Source organism: Cebidichthys violaceus, unplaced genomic scaffold (assembly GCF_023349555.1).
Source record: "Cebidichthys violaceus isolate CVI_PGR_0920_01 unplaced genomic scaffold, fCebVio1.0.p SCAF_1, whole genome shotgun sequence".
Classification (NCBI taxonomy): Eukaryota; Metazoa; Chordata; class Actinopteri; order Perciformes; family Stichaeidae; genus Cebidichthys; species Cebidichthys violaceus.
The window spans coordinates 7,503,164-7,524,757 of NW_027176262.1; the positions used below are offsets into that span (position 1 = coordinate 7,503,164).

A 21,594-nucleotide genomic window follows, 5' to 3' on the forward strand; every position below is an offset into this window, starting at 1 on the left:
GGCTGTCGTAGGACTGTAATAAGTGTCCATTCATTTTATTCAGGCCATCTGCCTGTTTAGCTGCTTGACTGCCTGCACGGGCTATGCCCATGCACTCATTGCATGTCACTGGTATCTTCCACAGGCTGCTAGCTTGACAGCTGTGAGTACTAACAATAGTCATGTTTATTGTTTATTTATTAGGATTTGTTTATGATCATGATCATTTTGGGGTAATGGCTTTTGAGGGAGGCCTGATACTATTGTCGACTTGGATATTTCTTTCTTTTGGAGCTAGTGCTGCAGCTACTTCCATTGGGAAAGAGATGGCATCACAGGGCTGGTATTTTCAGTTTTATGATTTTTAAAACCTAGCTTACTCTTGCTGGATTCTCCAATGTTAATTACCCAAGCTTTGAAATATGTTCAACTCATTTAAATACTGTATGTGTGTATAGAGGACAACTGTATACTATTATTAGTATATCGGTACCCCCATGAATCTGCAGACTCCAGCAAAGTTATTACATACCTTTAATGTACAAAGAGGTATGTTACCCAAGGGAACTGGTTACGACCTAAATATGCCTATGATATAGGACAAGATGGTGGAAGAGGGTATATTTAGATATAATACTATATTTGACACACTGTTCTCCTCCCGGCTGTAACAAAAGAATCTTGGGTTGGACTCAAGTGGGTTCAGTATTCCTCGTCTTTGTAACAATCAAAATTAAGAAAACCTCGATGACATACACATAAACAGGGAGTGACACCGAGGCAACACCTTTGATAGTATTTGTTCCCCCACACGAAGTATGCATATATTCTTAACACCAAGGCAGCTGTAAATATAGCACAATCCAGTCTGTGCTCTGACAATTTAAGATATTTTATTTTAATACCCGCTTAAAGCTTGTTCCAACTCTATTACACTCTCTGGGTAAAACCCCCCAAAAAACATCAACAAAGAGTAAAAATGAAATGGAAATGAATGATTAAAATTACCCTTAAGAGAGGAAGTTAGACAGAAATAAAAAACACTTGCTGGAAGGTGAATTGTCGATGTGAGCTGTAGAAGGGACACATCCACCTCGGCCTAGCTGCTCCATCCTGCACACCGCAGAAGTATACTTTACAAAACAAGCTTGATAGCACTATTGTACTCTGTGAGGATGCAACCCAGCACAGCACAAAAATATTGTTCTGTATTTCAAAATTATGAACGCCTATCCTTGAGGGTGAATGAGTGTGGGAAGACATCGTTGGTGTAATTGTAGGGCGTGAGGTAAGGGAAACATTGACGTCAGGCAAATGAGAAGTTTGTGTTTGTATTTGCTTCTCCATTTCTTTAGTTATCCCCATGCCCCTGTAGGAAACCATACAGTGTGCATACAAAATATTAAAAAAGTTAAATAATATTTCCCAGACCTTTTTCAATTTCCATAGAATGATGCTATTATATTTTTCCGCTTCCTCTCATCAGTAGCTTGATGAAAGACTGCTGCCTCTCCTTGTATTTTTCAGTGTCACCAAATCCCCTCTCATTTTGAAAGTCCCTTTCTGTGTGTTTTTTTAATCATATTTTTTCTCCTTCTCTCTCGTACCACACTTTTGTGTTCATTTTTTTCCCCTGCTGCTGTATCCTCTATCTCTTCCACCACTCTTTTTGCTCCCCCACATCACCGCAGCCTATGCCCATCTCTTCCTGTACTTCCCTGTTTCTTTCTCTGTTTCTCTTTAGCTGTCTGGATTTGTCCTTCCCCTAATTGCCTGTCTCATTTGAATGATGTGTGTCTCTGTCTCAACTGACAGCCGAGGTCAGACTCATCTCGCTTTGCCATGGTGTCAAATAGCGTTTTCTGGTTAACTCGGGGGGACGTCTGAAATGCTTCTTCTTATGGCATTAACCAGTTGAGCGCTGCTCTTTCCTGGGCTTCATGTCCTGACAAAACCTTTGAAGGTGTTTTAGGTTTTTGTATGATAATAAACTGAATAGCTTGTGAAAAAAGGATGTTTCAATTTACCCTGTCGCAGCTGTATTAAAAGGGTTTGAGGGGAAAGAGTTCATGTGGTAGCCTAGTTATGTATTTGACAACGTGATCCAACCTACGAATATATGTATATCTTATTATTATACATTAATAAGGTACATAATAAATATATATATATATAATTATTTGGAGAAAGCGTTAAACTGCTATTGTTTCCATTATCATAACAAAGTTATGAGTTGATGTATTACGGTACAGACCCAGCATAGTTTAACACACAGGAAACATAAAGTAGACATTATATAGGATGAAATAACCACAAACCCTGAGCTAAAGGAAAAAACATGAAGGAAACCCTAAAAGGGACCATAACAGCATAGTAAGTAGGTCATGAAGTATTAAATAGTTTTATAAAAAGATAATACAGATTTTACCAGGCATGGATCCAGTTAAAGGGCATGCAAAGTAATTGCTCAGTGATTATCAATATTGGGGCGTTTTTTAGGAAATTGCTAGAGGGCCTTTTCACATCTCAGGTTTACAAAATTGAAAACTGACACAGGACTGGACAGGTCTTATACAGTATGAACATTTGATCAGTCCCTCTACTGTAATTGTATGTCACTTTGTATTACTTGTGTCCCTCATTGAAAAATCCAATTGCTTAAAGTCCGCATTTAGGGCTGCAACTAATGATTATTTTCATTATTGATTAATCTGCTCATTAGTGTCTCATACTTTCTGAAAATGTCAGATAATTGTGAAAAAGCATATTCTTACTGTCCCAGACCTCAAGGTGTCTTGTTTAATCAATCAGTCCAAAACCCAAACATATTTAGTTTGTATTAATGTACGAATAAAGTATCAAATCCACATTGAAACCTTACTGAAACACATAATCAGTCAGCAAAAAAGTTGGCAATACTGATGGTACCTCAGAGTCGAAATGATGAGTCAATTGCTGTGGATAAGGCACCTAGTAAGGATGCCAAGTGGTTGCCTCCTTTAGACGGTGACCTAAGGCTACATCCACACTACTACGTTTTTGTTTTGAAATGCATTTCTTTTGCTACGTTTACGCCTAGCGTCCACACAACTCCGGAGTTTTTAAAACCCCCAAAAAATTGAGGCATTTGAAAACGCTACTGATGCCGTGTTAGTTTGAAAACTCTGGGGTTGCATTGTAGTGTGGATGGCTGTTGTGCAGTTAAATTCTGCATTTTATAATTCTACTACTGCCGACATGTGGAGGAAGCAAGCTATTATTGGAGCAATTTGCGAGCGCCGTGTCCAGCGGCGTTTTTCTCCCTACGGAGCGGATCTTTAAAGTCACAAGTAATTTCCTTCTCTTATCAATGCTTATTTTGCTCTGCACAACTATTATGAAGTTCACAAAGAAACTGTAAACGAACAAAAGCATTAATGCTCTCCAGTACGACCCGGCAGAGCGTGAAAACAGACAACAAAGAAACCGAGAGAAAACTACTGAGAGACCTGTGTGGATCAAATCTCTTCACCCATAATCTAGTGTGTTGTTTAAATGTTTAAAGTCAATTTGAGGTTTAACTGTTTGAAGGAGAGACAGAGCAAGACCTGCAGCCTTGTAACGTTTGAAATATATATATATATATATATATATATATATATATATATATATATATATATATATATATATATATATATATATATATATATATATATATATATATATATTTGAAATGTGGATGTTTTAGTGCATGGTTGGGAGGAAGATCTTAAGTACCAATCTACCTCCTGTTTACCCCGGCACCCACATGCCCAGTGTACATGAATATGTATTTGATATTAGTTAGTTCAGGCTTTAATACACTTTGTTTATGGTTTAAATACATTATATGGATATTTGAAGAAGAATGAAATACATAAAATCAAGAACCAAAGAAAGCTTCAGTGAATAGTTGGTGAACATTTTAATTGCATGCAAAACTTCAAATATAAATGGTTGCCTTTTTTAAGGACTGCAATTTTCTTGAGAACTCCCCACATAGTTCTGTCTCGTGAAACAAACGTTGGTCTCTCACATTAAGCATTGTCATTCTTTCGACAATGTCTTCTCAGCCTCAGCTATGCCTGGGGGTTGGTAATGTTAATTTCACATGACACGCAGTGGGAGGTGATGCTCTCTTAACTAATGAAGCTGTCACTGTCATGCGCATTAATCACAGCTCACCCCTAATATCTGTCAAAGTGTCATGTCTGAGAACTAAACTGTGGCACTGACACGAGTCAAAACAACTCACCTCCTGTGAAGCAGCTGTTCGTCCTTCAAAAAAGGTATTTGTGTATCATTTGGCGACGAAACTAAAGTTTCCTCAAGGGTAATGCCACACACCTTGCTGTCCCACAGCATCATTCCCACTTCAGATGCAATGAAAAAAAAGTTTAAAACAGTTGCCTACTTTTTTGTGTTAATTTTTAGCTTTTCTTGATCCCTGTGGTCATAACAAGTGAGGAGCATCACCTTGACTTAACATAGTGAAGATACTCAGTGGGGGCTAAAAGAACTCTGGTACTGTACCTTCAAAGACTTCCTTGTAGTATTATACTAAGATCCCCTTGTCTTCCTTGTCTTTGTAGTTCTTCTCTCTCTCGCTCTCTCTTAGTCTCTCTCACACTCCCTCAGAAATACCAAATTCGATACCAAAAAAACGAATAAGCCTTTGTACAACGTAGAGGAGGTGAGAGCGGGTGAGTGTTTTGTGTGCATGTTTGCTGGAAGAAGCACGGGTGATGTAACATCAGTCAAAACAGACCTCAATGTTGATCAACATTATATCCAAATCTTTAATAATCAGTTCATGGACTTTACTGATAAATACAATAGACAACACATTAATAATAACTACAGCACACTGATTGTCATTGTGATGAAGTAGTCTATACATTGAAGTGGTAATAGCCAATTGGGACAGATTTTACTTTACAACAAGCAAATAATGCATTTGAATTCAACATTTGATTGATTGAAGTCAACTGCATGGTGTTCACAAACATATTTTTCCAATACAAGTGCACTCTAATTTTTTAATTAGCCTACTCTGCAATCAGCACAATTTATACAAACACTTTTGAAAGAAAGACAAACAAGTAGAAACAAACTGGTAGCTGACTATTATGAGAAATCAAATTCTCTTGTCATAACTTAAACCACTATTTGTTTTTTGGGCATTGTGCAGCACCAGTAGCTGCAAAAGAAATGCTCCTACCTGAAAGCTCATGAAAATGCAATGCCTGCAGAGCTGGGGAGCATGTTGTTATACCATGATATGTGAATAGCTGCATCTCTTACTGTGAATTCTGATTATTGAAAGAACAGTTGCAAGAGCATTTGTTTAACTAAAACACACACTTAACACAGTAAAAATCATAAAATACAAATATTCAGTAATCACACATTTAAACAGTAAAGCCCAAACAACTATATTTTATGTAAGCTGTTGGATATGGCTGTACAGAACACAGGTCTCTTCCCTATATCAATAGGTCAAAGTTATAACCAATAGAATGAGGAGGAAGGTGTAGTTACAATGGAGTATAATCCCATTTGCTTTCACACAAGACAGCAGATCATCTGTGGAGAAAGAGGCAGAGAGAAGGACTTTCATTTTGTAATCTTTCACAAAATGATTTTTAAATGTAACAAGATGTGTACGTATATGCACATTTAACGGTTTAGTTACATTTATTTACATTTTATGTTCCTGTCACTTTCAATAAAATGAATAATGACCACAATAGAGAGGTGTATGAACATTATTCACACTGTGTGTGATCAGAGTTCAGTGAAGTGATGACTGACCCTATTCTCCTCCCACTGAGACCTCCAGACTTGTAGTGAAGTGGATGGGAGCAAACCTGGATACAAATCTCCTCCACAGACTAAACAAGGCAAAACGCCTGCCTGGCAGAGCCTGATGCAATGCCTCTTACTACAGATACGTTTATAGAGTTTTGTGTGTATTGTAGTGTTGAGTGTTTGGGATGGATGGATAAGATAGAGAAGCTAGATAGATAGATGTCCAACCTGAGACTTTCTGTACTTTTGGGATGAATGTGTTCCAGAGGTGACACTCTTCAGCTCTCATCATCCTCCTTCGTTCTGGATGGTTGTAGTTCAGAGTGACATACCCTTGCTGTTCAGGGGTGAACACGGGCCAGTTATCTCCATCAATGCTTGGATTCCTGACAAAAAGAACAGCCAATCAAGACAATTCAACAGTGCCCTGAGGGTCCTCAAACAGCTTGAGTGACTGGATGTCTATCTGATTATACATACCCCGTCCGGGCAAAGTTGGCCCAGTGTTTCATAAACTTCTTTGTCATGTTCACTTCGTTCTTCGTGTATCCCAGGGATGCATTCAGAGGCATTCCGAAGACAAATTCTATCTCATAACCGTGCATAACGCCCATCCATTCTGGCCAAGGATTGACGGACGACCGGTGGTCAAATAAATAAAGGAAAGTCTTACCACCACGTTGAGAGTACCTGGTAAAAAATAAACAAACAAACAACATTTAACTATTTTTGTACTGCACTAGGTCTGGTTAATTTAGAGAAAAGACAACAGGAACATGTGTGACAACCACAAGAAATGAGGATTGACTGTTTATCCTATTTTTTTAGGACCCAAACCATTAAATTGGATAGGGTAGTGTTCAAACAGATGAGACCTGTATTAAAATAATGCAGCCTCCTCATTCATTAGAGGACAAGGCTCAACTTTAGCTTTTTGGTATCTAGTAAGTCTTCAATTTCATGGATTACTCAAACTGTACTTTTCTGGATTGTATTGTACTGTCTAATCTGTAAAACAAGGATTCAAGAATTCAGAAAAATAAGATAAATTAAAGCTGCAAGCAGCATTGATCGGGCCCTCGCAACGTCACACACGTCGAGGGTACTGGCAGGACTCTGGTTGATGCGGCAATGCATTTCTGTGACCATCATACACTGCGTGCACAAGTTAGATGATATTTCCTGCGTCGACCAGCAGCATAGCAAGACCATGTTGCCAGGTCTTAAGCCTCAAATGTTTTGAGTGTACCTCCGATACAATCATAAATGTAAGTTATTACTATTCTATATACTATATACTATATTATTATTCTGTTAAGATCATTAAGAAAATGAACGTGTGAATGTGCTTCAGTATTTGTAACATAACAGACTGTCAGGTTACTGGGATGGAGTTCAACTCCCTGCAGTGTCCTGCTGATTGTATTTGGACTTACATGAAAGTTAACAGAACAGCAGTGTCATTTGTTTTTACTTGAACACTTTAATTTGACACTGTTTTCATTTTAAGCTCTTCTGTAACTTTAGATTGTAGTGTGAAGCATTCATTGTAACATTTAAGCTGATTCTCATGTAGAAGCTCTGGACAGATCATTTATACTAATGCCCACTGACATGGTTTGAAAAACACTGTTGATTAACTTTTGTTCTCCAAGCATCTTAGTTTGCACATATTTAGATCAGAGAAGTCTTTTTCTCATGGTGTGCCCACAAACCCTGTTTGGGCCGCTGTTATTATAGAATTCTGTTTACGTCCGTGGTTGCCAGTAGGTGGCGCTATGACTATGAGTTAATATTGGCATGCAGAAGTCCTAAAATCACGACAGCAATCAAGCATGTCAAGTTTGGGGCAGTTTTGACAAAGTAAGGTTGAGTTACAAAAGCTTGGTGGATGCTGGCGAATCATGTAGAATTGCCGCGACACCAAGTCCATGTTATCCGATGAAACATCAAGCTTTTAGTAACTTTTAATCGTTAAGGTCTTTAGGTTGTTCTGACCAAATTTTAAGATGATCGGATTATTTCCCTAGGAGAAGTTCGTAGTGCAGCACCTGGAAAGGGAAATAAAACCACAAGAAATTCATACAAAATTCAAATTGGCTGACTTCCGGTTGGGTTTAGAGCATGGACCCCTAAGACTTTTTTTTCAGTCTACATGTGATACACCTGCTTACTTAATTTCATACATTTCCGTGAAACGCACAGCGAGGGCTGCATCGTCGAAATATTGTAGGGGGCGCTATCGAGCCGAGTTGCCACTCTGAAGCATTAAAATCACATCAGATAACTACATTCAGGATTTTAAATGTGTGTGACAAGTTTGATTTTGTTTTGAGTATTTTTAGCCCCTCAAAAACACCTTTGTTTTTCATGGCGAGGAATGCATCGCCACGGCAACGGCATTTCACGAAACAACAAGCTTTGAGTAACTTTTAATCACAAAGGTCTTTAGATTGTTCTGACCAAATTCTAAGTTGATCTGATTAATTCCCTGGGAGGAGTTTGTTAAAGTAGAGCGCCTGGAAATTGCAAAAACGACACTAGAAATTCGGACTAAATTCAAAATGGCTGACTTCCGGTTGGGTTTAGGGCATGGCCCCAAGAGACTTTTATTTGAGTCCACATGTGATACATGTGCCTACCAGATTTTGTTATTCTATGTGAAATGTACTGCGAGGGCTGCTTCGTCGAAATTTTGTAGGGGGCGCTATTGAGCCGATTTGACACTCTGATTGAATAAAATCATATTATATAACTACATTTTGGCCTTGTGATCTGTGTGTCAAGTTTGCTTGTGTTTCGAGCTTTTTTAACCTCTCCAAATGACCATCGTTTTTCACGGTGAAGACTGCGTTACCACGGCAACGGCGTACGACAAAACATCAAAAGCTTGGAGAACTGGCATTATGAACTTCTTACATTTGTGTGGAACAAATTTGATGTTGATTTGATTTTCCAACTAAGAGAAACAAGCCAAAGTATAAAGACTTTAACTTACTGTTGCCAGTAGGTGGCGCTATGACTATGATTCAAAATTGTCATATACATGTGTTCAGGGTCAGGATGTTATGACATCTGAGAAATTTGGAGCAGATTAGGCAATGTACAGCCGAGTTACAACAACTTCCTGTTTCATGGCGAATGGTGTTTTTTTGCCGCCACGCCACGGACACATAGTTCGATAACTTTTTGATCTTTGAGTATCGTTTCACTGCCAAGGTCTCAAGAGCATACTGACCAAATCTGAAGGCAATCGGGTTTAATCTCTTGGAGGAGTTTGTTAAAGTAGAGCGCCTGGAAATTGAAAAAACGACACTAGAAATTCAGACTAAATTCAAAATGGCTGACTTCCGGTTGGGTTTAGGGCATGGCCCCAAGAGACTTTTACTTAAGTCCACATGTGATACATGTGCCTACCAAATTTTGTTAATCTATGTGAAACGTACTGCGAGGGCTGCTTCGTCGAAATTTTGTAGGGGGCGCTATTGAGCCGATTTAACACTCTGATTGAATAAAATCATATTATAGAACTACATTTTGGCCTTGTGATCTGTGTGTCAAGTTTGCTTGTGTTTCGAGCTTTTTTAACCTCTCCAAATGACCATCGTTTTTCACGGCGAAGACTGCGTTACCACGGCAATGGCGTTCGACGAAACATCAAAAGCTTAGAGAACTGGCATTATGAACTTCTTACATTTGTGTGGAACAAATTTGATGTTGATCTGATTTTCCAACTAAGAGAAACAAGCCAAAGTATAAAGACTTTAACTTACTGTTGCCAGTAGGTGGCGCTATGACTATGATTCAAAATTGGCTTGCAGATGTCTTCAGGCCTGGAGTTTAATCAAACATGTGAAATCTGGTAAAGATCTGATGATGCGGAGTCGAGTTACATCAGTTTATTCGTTCATGGCGAAGGATCGAAATTCGCAGAGCCGCCACGTCGCCACCCTTCGACAACTTCCTACAATTTTCACAATGAAGCATTATCAACGTCTTAAGGCTTTTGTGACAAAATTTGAGAGGGATCTGATTAATCTGTGAGCAGTAGGGTGTCAAAGTACACAACCTATGACTTCCTGTTGCCACTAGGTGGCGCTATTACTATGATTCTAAATTGTCATATACATGTGTTCAGGGTCAGGATGTTATGACATATGAGAAATTTGGAGCAGATTAGGCAATGTACAGCCGCGTTACAACAACTTCCTGTTTCATGGCGAATGGTGTTTTTTTGCCGCCACGCCACGGACACATAGTTCGATAACTTTTTGATCTTTGAGTATCGTTTCACTGCCAAGGTCTCAAGAGCATACTGACCAAATCTGAAGGCAATCGGGTTTAATCTCTAGGAGGAGTTTGTTAAAGTACGGCGCCTTGAAACGGTCCAAAAACGTCATAAAATTCAAAATGGCCGACTTCCTGTTTGGTTTAGGATATACCTCCTTTTGACTTTTTTGTACGTCCCATCACGTTCCACATACCTACCAAATTTCATACAGCTAGGTCAAACCCAAAGTTGGGGCTACTCTGTAGGGGGCGCTATCGAGCCAAAATGTCATGCCGCAGCTGGACACCCCAATAATACTGGAATTTTCACCACGATTGAATTTTGTGCCAAATTTCAAAAGATTCCCAGTATCCCAAGCACCTCCTTTTTGCGATGAAACTGGTACGATAATAATAATAATAATAATATTAATAATAATAATAATAATAATAATAAAAAACATTAGAATAACAATAGGTCCTCCGCTCCGACTACGTCGGTGCTCGGGCCCTAATAAATATAAAAGATAAAAAAAGTTAAATGCACAATTGTAAATATGCAGTGTGCAGGGCAGATTCACGGAGGATAATGTGCAAGACATGGCTGAAGATATACCATTACAACTCAGAATTACCTCTGAGCAAACTCTAGCACAGGGCAAACAAACAGTTGGTCTCCAACCAGACTACCCAGTGAGTCCCGATTTCTCATCCTGTTATTCTCGTCTGTCCAATCGGTATACTGGAACACGGCCCCATCCCTAGTGAGATCACTTGCATGTTGCATTGTAATGGCGACTCCTCTCAGGAACTCATTTCTGGTGATAAGACTCTGACCGGTGATGTTAATCCCAGGCATTCCATAAACTAAGAAGTAGGTCCCTTCATCCTTGTTTAAGCCAAACAGCACCTCTTTCTTTGGAAGGTTGCCGGTACTAAGCAACACCTGCAGAGAAAAACAAAAAGGCGATTGTTGTTTGTAATATAAAAAAATACTGCAGTAATTGCCCAATGAGCTTGGTTTGGATGTTTTGCTGATACCAGGATACGGTTAGGTCAAAGTTTGTTAGATGTGTACTTATAGCCATGTTACATAATACACAGTAATTAGGTCAACTGATTTTTTTTGTGTGTATTTCCATGTGTTAAAGGTTTGAAAGTGTGACAGCTTTGACATATAGTTATTCAAATGCTGAATCTAAAAACCATAGCTTTCGGTGTTGACATTTGTTACACCAGCTAATTGAGGTAGGATTGTGAAAATATACTGAAACTTATTTATAAAACACGCCAAAACCTGTTTCATGGCCACATTAACACATGGTGTCTCCACAAACACACACACAGACACACACACCTACTTCGACTTTATCTTGTAGGAAGTCCCCATCAACAACAGGGACAAAGGGATTGCTTAAGATTGTAGGCTGTACGAGAACATCATATTGCTTCGATGAGATTTCCAGAGGATCAGCCTGCTGCAGACAAGCTTTCATATCAGATGGAGGAGATTGGGGACAACCCAGTAGCATCGCCAGCTTCATAGACCTGGATATTGACGTAGAGAGCAAGCAAGGCAATCGGTGACGGAAGGAATGAGGAGGAATGTGAGGGAGACGGAGACAAATTGTTGACACATTTTGAGGAAGAGAACCAATATATTAAGAATCTTTTGACGAAGCACCATGTGTATATGTCCAAGCTGGTGGTGAAATAAATAAAAAAATGTCTGTGAATGTTACTTTAATGTAAAAGGTTGCATGTTGTGGCTTCAAACGATCACTGACAATCGTGGCATAACAGATCTTATGAGTGATGGAAGGAGTGAAAAGATGTAAGAGGGTGACTGAATTAGTACACCCTACCTCTGCCAGGTCTCACTCTGGCTGATTGAGGCCCAGGGTGCATTAGGAGTGCCACTCTGCAACACAGCCCTTTGAAAAAGACCATGGCTGCCTGGAGAGAGCAGGTGGAAGCCCACAGATGCTGACCCAGCGCTCTCCCCAAACAGAGTCACCTGGAAACAAAAGCCAACGGCTGGTTTTAGTGTTTGTTCAAACAGTATAAACAAATCTTATTATCTGATTTTAGGTTATAAGACAAAAACATTTTACCTTTGTAGAATCCCCTCCAAAAGCAGCTATGTTTTTGGCAACCCAGTGGAGGGCCAAGCGCTGGTCCAGCAGGCCTGCATTGCTCTGGACGTTCTTGTCGTCAGGAATAGACAGGAAACCAAAAGCTCCGACTCTGTAATAAATAGAGAATAGAGAATAAGGAAAGATGGTGACAGCATTTAACTTAAGATAAATCCATCTACTCTTGTCGATACCACAGCCCATCTAAATGAGTAAAGAGAAGGGTATTGCACAGAGTGGTAAGGACTTTTTATATACATACTCCTTTGCTTTGCTTATTGCACCAACACCAACTACCCGTTTTATTGACCTCTTGCAACTTCCGATGTAGGCAAAAATCCAAGTGTGTCAAGTGTAAAGGAGAGATCCAACTCACAGATATTCACCTCGCTAATGATTAGCAGGGTTTCCAGTTACATACAGTAGCTATGTCCACTCATTATTTAAATTTGTTTCAGTTTACTTCAGTTCTCACCTGTAATTCATTGATACCACAACAACACCTTCAGATTTACTCAAGAAGCGACCATCATAAACGTCCAGAGAGGATGTTCCTTGAATGAACCCGCCTCCATAGATCCAGACAAGGACAGGAGCCAGTGGTGAGGGCTTAGGCTGGGTTTTGTTGAAACGCGGGGACCAGACGTTTAGGTACAGACAGTCTTCACTTAAAGGAGTGTTTGGGTTCCACATCTCTGAACCTTGGAACCCTTTAAAAAAATTACAATATTTATCAAGGTCACTGGAGACTGATTGGGACTGTAGTCTAGCAATTGCCATACACTTCTATCTCTGTTCCTTCAGATGCTTAGAGATAAACATACTTCAGTCATACAGTCAGTTAAATTTCAACTTAATTATGACATTTTATTGCAAGCTGTATTTTTAGATTAAATATTAGCTGATGCTTCACTTAACTTGTGTGGCAGTTTACGACGAATAGCTCCCGAACAATTACATAGGTGAATAAATAAATAAATCCCTTGTGTGTTTTCCACTTAATGAGTACCGCTTTGTCCAAAGAAAGAACAGCGGTCCAACATCCATATCTATCTGTTTTGTCATATCTATATTTAGAGTAAATTTGGGCATCATTTCTGTACATATGCCTGGCACTGGTTGAAGCTGGCTATGAAACAACCCCTGACAGGTGGCTGTGTCTACGAATAGATGTGTATGCAATACCCAGCCCCAAACCCTCTCTTGGGTGGGGGGCTTAGTCTGCGTCAAACTGTGTGTGCTTACGTGCTTGTCTATGCATATTTTTGTTTGCTCAACTGTTATACTGGCACCAAACAGTTGAGTGTGTGCGTGCGTGTGTGGCATTGTGTTATATAACTGCCGTTCCCCACTGAAACGCCTACCTTAAGATGGTACATTGGTCTTTTAAGGTCATCTGTTAATCAAACATGTACTTAGATGACCTTCTGTGGTGCCTTCAAATGGAACTCATGAGCTCGTGGTTACGGCATTGGGTGGTCGTGTACATAATATTCTTGCAGTTCAAGTTGTGAGAAAACCACTGCTAGGCAGCAGCAACATGGACAGTGCTGTGGGTGTGTCAAAGTCTAGAGGCCACCGAGGCTAACAGTTTAGCAAGCTAGCGAGCGGGTAATGTAATGCAGGAAAGGCAATACAGAGGAAAAAGATTTGGCCGTTGGGAATAGCAACATTCGCTAAGACATTATACAATTACAAAGAAAAGCTCTATACCACTAACATTACAATATACTAACTTACCATCCAACGAAAAGTGAATTCCACCCTCGCTATTTCTAAAAACTTCAGCAAACACGTCACAACTTGAGAACTCTGAACTTTCATAAAATGTACACTTACGAGGTTGTGAATACCACCAGAAGGCACCGTTTCACCAGTAAACACAACCCAATTTGAAGGTAGCAACATGTTGGCCATCCAAGTGTGACAAAGGACCAATAACATCAGATTTAACCCGATTTAAGTCTGATTTAATTCTGTAAAATTTCAACGGAAAGGGGCAAACCATCAACTTTGCATAAGAAGATTTATTTACGAGTTGTGTTGAGTACTACACAGTCATGTATGTAATGATTGTGTTAACCATGGTCCCTATATTTCTTACTGTCTTTCATTAGCTCAAGCTGACAATTCAACATATGAGAAGAAACCGATTAAATCCTAATGCCCTGCTGAATAGTTTACATCTCAAACTTTGGCATTTTGAAATTTTCTCACCATTCAAAAGATGCAGGTTTATGTACACGCACACTACGACACAACCCACTGTACACTCACTCTACCTCACAACCCACTGTACACTCACTCTATGCCACTATGAGGTGTGATGTCTGTTCGAGAGGGGAGAAGAGAAGGTGGACTGTTGCACGTAATGTTTCTGTAAGTTATTAATCCTAATTATTCTGGAAAATTTAAGGAACATTCTAAGGCAAACCCGTGTTTGCATCAATAATGCTTGGTTCACAACAGCAGTACTTTGTTTTGTTCAGAAGGAGGACTTTTCATTCAATATAATCTTATAAGTAAGCAGAAATATTTGAAAGCACGACAGCTGAAATACATTTAAAATAGACGTTTGCTGCAGTGCACTAAATGAAAACATTTGCCAAGTACACTCACCAAAGTACACGTGTACACACACAAATACCAAAGCAGGTATGCGGTGAAGGTGCTGAGCATTGGTGTGCTGAATCGTGTCACACCTCATATGCCACATCCCAATACACACGCACACTACATATTTTGTTGGCAGGGCTTTAACTAACCCACCTGAATAACCTACAGTACATGTACACAACACAATATACTGTATATGTAGGCATTGTGCCCATCCGTGTAAACATGAATCGTACCTTGAAAGGTTGTATCTGGCAATTGGTAGCAGGAATTTGGGAATTGGGTGGCATCCCTCACTCCTTCCCAACTCTCTACTGGCTCTGGTGCGCTGAATCGCAGTTTCCCCACAGGTGGTTTCCCATACGGAATTCCTAAAAATGTTCTAACATTGCCACCCAGCACTGAGAGCAACTTTCCTTGAACTTTCCCATGCCTGGTGTCGATTACAAGGTCATCTTGGATGGCAAGTGATACAGTCAGGAAATAAGGTAACAGAAGAAGAAGGGTGACGCGTGTACAGGGAGAAACTTTCGCCATGGAAAATCCTGTGGAGAAAAAAGTCAGCACACTCAAACACTTTATTGTTTATCAAAATGTTGCTTATTAGATTGAATTATTACGCTAAATAATGAATACAATAACCGACATGGCTTTAACTCTACAGATACGTTCTACTTTTATTCACTCCAAAGCTATGTCAATACTGTACATATCATGTAATCATAACATGTAGCCTACTAGATTGAATTATTACACTAAATAATATAATTGGTGTTGCCAGAACACCAGACATGGCCTAAACTCTACTTTACCACGGATGAGTTCTACTTTCATACACTCCTCATGAAGCTATGTCAATACGGTGGGTGCTGACACTTTACATTTTCAATTTAGCCACAGTAACTTGAGTAAATAATTTGAGTGCTTTCGTTACCACTGGCATGAACGCGTTTATTTTTAACCCGTGTAAGTGGAGAGGATGCTGTCAAAAAGTGCGGATCAAAGGTCCCGTTCCGTTAAAAGAGCGCGACGAACGGCGGCTGCGGTGGACATTCCCGCAGCATGTGCGTCACTTTAGAAGCGTCTCATTATAATCCTACAATATCTGGAAGCAAATATGCCGCGAGTGATCAGAAAGATGCAAAGCGCAGTTGACTCGTGGAGGCGGTTCTACTTTCAAAAGACAGTGACGGAGCACATTGTGAGTTTACAGAGGCAAAGCCGCGTTCAGCTGCATTTAAAAAGAGAATTGGGGAGAGACGCTCTCACCCGGACTCAAACATTTCCTGACAGTGAATGTACCAGGACCAATTCATAGAAAGCCTTAGTGACGTCTTACCTTGTCAGACAGCCTGGCTGGAGTGAATGAGGACACCGTATTGATGGGACAAAGAAGGCGTGGACACAAGCCCTCTGTACAGTATCTGGGCTGGCCATGTGTGACACCCACTACTACAACAGCTACTACTACAGTTATAATAATAGCAACAATACTAAAGTGATACAAATATAAAAACATATTTTTCATGAAAGTAAAACTTGGTTTACGCTTCCATCCACAATAATAATAGTAATAATAATAATAATAATAATAATAATAATTAATTGTGTCTTCTGGCCTGCATTGTGTTCATATTTATTAACACTTGTTAGAAAACACTATAGTCAGGTCACCTGTCACCTGTCTGTCCAGTGGTGCAGTACACAGATCCTTTAGTTAAGTACCAGTGCAACGCTGAAAACTCTTCATTACAAATACATGTTCTGTATTCAAAATCTTATTTCAGTAAATGTATTATCAGCAAAATGAAAACTTCCAAAAGTAAAGGCAGAAAAATGGCCCCTGAGACTGAAGTATCATTTTACATGACTTTATTAGATTGTAAATGCTGATGCATCGGTCTGTAAGATGCATTTTACTGTATTGTACTGTTGAGGTGGGACTCATTTTAACTACTTTATAAACAGTTTAGTCCAGTGGTTCCCAACTAAGGGGCCGGTCCCCTCCAAAGTGTTGCAAGATAAATCTGAGGGGTCATTAGATAATTAATGGGAAAGGAAAGATGAAATAATTAAGTTCTGCAACACAGATGTCTTTTAATTAATGTACTATTCTCTAATATTAATTTGCTATATACAGTTGTGGTCAAAAGTTTACATACACTTGTAAAGAACATAATGTCATGGCTCTCTTGAGTTTCCAGTTATTTCTACAACTCTGATTTTTCTCTGATAGAGTGATTGGAACAGATACTTCTTTGTTACAAAAAACATTCATGAAGTTTGGTTCTTTCATGACTTTATTATGGGTTAACAGGATTTGTAAAACAGCGTGGTTGGCATTAACTTGACTGACTAAAGACCCACGTGCCTAGAGATTGGCAAACAGTAATGACTCACACACTAAGGACCCACGGGCAATGACTGATGATTGATAACTTGATCATATACTTGATGACTGAGTTTTACTTTTAATTTCACATGAGATACAAACAGCAGTCCCCACGAAATGAAATATAGTTTTACAATAAATGGTTAGTATTATCACTATTTATTTGTTTAATCTTGGTATTTAAAAAACAAATAGGTTTTCATAATCTAATCAGTATTAATGATTAACAAAAAAATATTTTTCACAGATGTCTAATGGAATCAAATCCCTCCTCCTGGCAAAAGAAGTAAAGCAATAATTTAAAACCACAGGAAAACATTTAACCCTGTACAACACTATGTTTTCTTTTTTCAGAGTCTCCTGTCATTCTCTTTCTCGCTGTATCACCATCGTTCAACATACCACTGAGCTGTAACAGTGGACATCAACACAAAGGTCTGGCTCCTTAGAGACATGTACAGCTCAGCTGGAGAGTTGGGTATAGGCACAGACAGAAATATGCACAGACAGAAGTAGGAAGAGAGACAGAAAGAAAGAGCAAGGCAGCCAACAGTTTGTTTGAGAAACGAGACAGCACCATAACCACACACCATCAGGGATTAGGCAGTTAAAGGGAGAAATGACAGACATTTGATAGGAGCCTTTGAGAAAATGTTTTCTCTCTCTCATTCCAACATCATCAAAATAGGCTTGGGACTGGAATGTAACCCCCAAACACACACACACACACACACACACACACACACATACAGACAAGTTAATTTCACCCATGCCCTTTGAATGTCAATCTGCTGTTATGAAGGCAGGGATAAGCAGTGAAAAATAAAAAAGGAAGAAAAAAAAACTTTTAATACATTTCTTGTGTGTAAGCATTGAGCAATACGATAGTAAATATCCAATCATGGTGTCACAGAGAGGGATATTGGTTTATGTCATGCTCTTTCTGTCTCTCTCTTTCATTGGAATGTTTGTGTGTGTGTGTGTGTGTGTGTGTGTGTGTGTGTGTGTGTGTGTGTGTGTGCAACATTTTGAAGCTGGAGATTTTTGAGGTACTTATATATTTTACTTAAGCATTATAGACATTTAGTCTACACATTCTGAAAATAAAGTTCTGAAAAAAAAGGAGCATTACTTTTTTGATCCTTAATATTCATGTTCTGTGTGAAAGTATTCATGACAAAAACAACTGTTCGAAGAAATATATTGATGTGCCCAAGAGGAAATGAAGTGATCAAACCAAACACACACCTGGATAGCTGAAGAACCAGTTGATATACATTTATAAAGGAACTAGCTTAGATGTATTTTGTCAAGATAGACATCTTGATTAGGCAAGCAATGATAGCATAATCGCAGAAAACAAAGGTTACCATATTGTAAAGCACAGGCAGAGCCCTCTACAGGACTCTATGGTTAATACTCTTCTCCAATCATGGGCATACATTCACCAACTGAACATTTGCATAAGCATAGCTGTACACCAACCCAACCGCTCTGATCCTGACCGGTTAGAGGTGAGTAGCTACAGCCCAAATGACTTCCCTATAACCTAGGCCGGCACAGCAAAGAAGTAGGTTGCCGCAGCCAACCCGGGTGGTACGCAATTGAACTGGGTAGAGCAACATCCAACAAGTCCAAAGTATTAGTTCTTATGTTCTTACACTTATAGTCTAACTTTAGCCCCCTTCCACCAATCAAACCAGTTGGTTGAACTACAACCACAATACATCTTGCTCTCCAAATATGTTATATTCTTTTTGTTCACGTCTGGTGGATCATAACAGACCAATTTGGCAGAACAGTTGATGTGCGTACGGAAAGTGTTTATCTTTCTCCGCCCAAGTTTCCTGGCGCCGTCATATTTCCTTTTAGGAACTGCTTACTTTATCATTTCTCGGAAATACCTGTTACAAAACCAACTATGTTGTTTTTAGCTTGGTTATACGATGTTTTTCTTCAACAAGATCGAACCATATATACAGACAAGGCGTCTACCACAACCCCACCGTGCATATGTCTTTGATACTTACCCCACCGAACAAAGCGGTCGACACTGCACGAGACAGCCCGCTATCCACCAAAGAAAAAGGAAAGAATAGACCCAACTGAAAGGAACAGGGGATCTAACCTTTTTTCCTCGCACCAGATTTGGAACCCTGACCACTTTTGCCTTGTAAAACATAATGTTGAATCCCATTCTTGCCGCCTGGATGGTTTGCCTGGATGGTCTGCCTCTCAGGAGTCAAGCGTGAACGGTCCAAATCTGCTTCATCACCCCAGGGTGTTGCCTCCACTCATCTGGTAGTGGTCTGCCTTTTGACATGAGGTTGGCGCGCCTGTTCTCCAGTCCTCGAATGTAGAGAACATGTCCAGATTGGTCAGCTACGCGTTTGCAAATTTTTTGTGGGCAACTGCATTCTAATGAAAGTATTACACGTAGAGTTCAGTAGAAGGTGGAGACTGTGTAAGTCTGAACAGGACATTTTACATTTTGAACAACGTTTAAATCAGCACCACCACATCCTCCGTCATATTTCCAACATTTTACAATGTGGTGCATACGAGGCGTGACACGTGCAGATACATGTGGATGCACTCTTGCACTAACATGCAAGGACACAGACAACAGATTAACCAATAGCATCCCATTTATTTTAACCTTCAGAGGTAATAGAGCACTTATCCTTCACTGACATACACTTCCCTAATTGGTGGAACAGAGATTGATAGAGAACAGAGACGTAGCTGGTTGGGTTGAGGGGGTGTTACTTAAATGTGGCTGAACTGAGACACGGAGGGAAAGGGGTAATGGATGTTTGGCAGCTGGTTAACAGGTTTCAGAACATGCCGCTCTAACTAGATTACTCAGTAAATGGACTGCAGAATGGAGACCTGACAAGGTCAAGTTTGACAGAGTGGGCTATACGATCCATGTTTTTGGCAGCAAATGCTACGGTACAATATTCATATAGAAGAGATTATATTATTTGACAGTAGCAGAAATAGAAGTAAAGAAACAAATTGATGGATTTATCTGTTTGAAAATCTGAAAAAAAGCATAATGGTGGGCATAAATTGGCTAATATCAAATCTAGTTTCAAGAAATCTTCCTGGGACAGAACGACAGTTCAGGCCAATTCAGCAAGGTGAGACCTGCCCAAGACACATTTATGTTCTACTGTTTCAGCCCTCCATCCAGACTACAGCAGACAACCTTTAGTCATCTCCAGCTTTCTCTGTGAAAATGATCTGAACCCTTACATACTGTTTATATTTGATGCCTTCACAGTATGGTTCGAGTCAATTTTGACCCGGACCAAGAATTCCCTCATAGTAAGTGTCTGTACCAAATTTTAAACTACAGATCTATTTAGAATGTCTAAATAGCCTATGTCTCATTAATACATGTATGATTCATCCTTAATAAATGTTTCTAAATGTATAATATAACCATGTTTAATCATTGCAACCATTAAATGCTGTCCTCACTGCTATATCATAAGAAATCATAATTAGCAATATGAATTCAATATTTACCTCTTAGAACACAAACAATTACCTCATAAAATGCTTATTATAAACTAGTCAGTAATCAGAGTTTTCTTTTCTTCCACGTTGTCTTCCTGCTCTGACACATCCTCCAAATCATCAAGGGCCTGTTGCACTAAATCTTGCTGCCATGATGTCAGTCACTGTAATGGCAGCTCAGGTACCTTTTATAATGTTATGAACCCCCCCCCTCCCAACCCAAATTGATTCAAATGTGTTACTTTGTAGATTATTTGATAATATTGCAGGTGCTTGCAGGTGCATCTTGTGTCTGTGACAAGGCACCCTCTGACCTGTGGATGACTTCTGTTCCCTTTGTGCACCATGATCACTCCTGTGTTGTTTTATTGTTTCACTGTTTCGAGGCTCCCCCATGCCCCTTCAAAGACCAGCAGGTGTCTGTCTCTGCGGGAACCTGGAAAAATGTCGTGGGAACACAGACAGTTCTCGTGACAGTGTCGAGGTCCCCCTTGAACTCTGTCACCACTGGCCCATAACAAATACACACAAACATGGCCTGAACAGTTTCACAGTTTCAAGATTCCCTAAAACCTCTATTTTCCTTGATTTGACCCACACTGGTAGATCTAAAATCCATCTCAATAGATACGGGTCAAATTTGACCCAAAAGAGCCTCAGTGTACAAAAATGTGTAGCACCTGTACAAAAGTATACAATTTAAAAATGTTGTGTATTTTGGGTCACTTTAGATAAAGTCATAAAATGTCAGGCCAAAAGAATGACGTTTAGGGTATTTTTACTGCTGTCAAATGTCAAAACGGGTCAGAGTTGACCCTAACATTATGTAAGGGTTAATAAATGCCA

The 21,594-nt window shown here is 39.5% G+C and overlaps 1 protein-coding gene across 1 annotated transcript; it reads right to left on the reverse strand.

Moving 5' to 3' along the window:
* Positions 1 to 4,772: 4,772 nt before the first annotated feature.
* Positions 4,773 to 16,224, reverse strand: ache (acetylcholinesterase (Yt blood group)). Its single transcript, XM_068708769.1, has 10 exons — positions 16,168 to 16,224; positions 15,065 to 15,373; positions 12,688 to 12,922; positions 12,192 to 12,324; positions 11,943 to 12,094; positions 11,439 to 11,625; positions 10,713 to 11,023; positions 6,289 to 6,498; positions 6,037 to 6,194; positions 4,773 to 5,583 (listed from the first exon to the last, which is right to left on the reverse strand). The coding sequence occupies exons 2-10, from the start codon at positions 15,363 to 15,365 to the stop codon at positions 5,489 to 5,491; spliced, it is 1,782 nt and encodes a 593-aa protein (XP_068564870.1). The 5' UTR covers positions 15,366 to 15,373; positions 16,168 to 16,224; the 3' UTR covers positions 4,773 to 5,488.
* Between the last annotated feature and the right edge of the window lie 5,370 nt (positions 16,225 to 21,594).

Coding starts and splice junctions, on each gene's coding strand:
- ache (XM_068708769.1), bottom strand. CDS start 15,365: ATGGCGAAAGTTTCTCCCTGTACACGCGTCACCCTTCTTCTTCTGTTA. Junction 11,024..11,438: donor TCCTACAAGATAAAGTCGAA/GTAGGTGTGTGT, acceptor TTTTCTCTGCAG/GTGTTGCTTAGTACCGGCAA. Junction 6,195..6,288: donor GCCAACTTTGCCCGGACGGG/GTATGTATAATC, acceptor TCTTTTTGTCAG/GAATCCAAGCATTGATGGAG.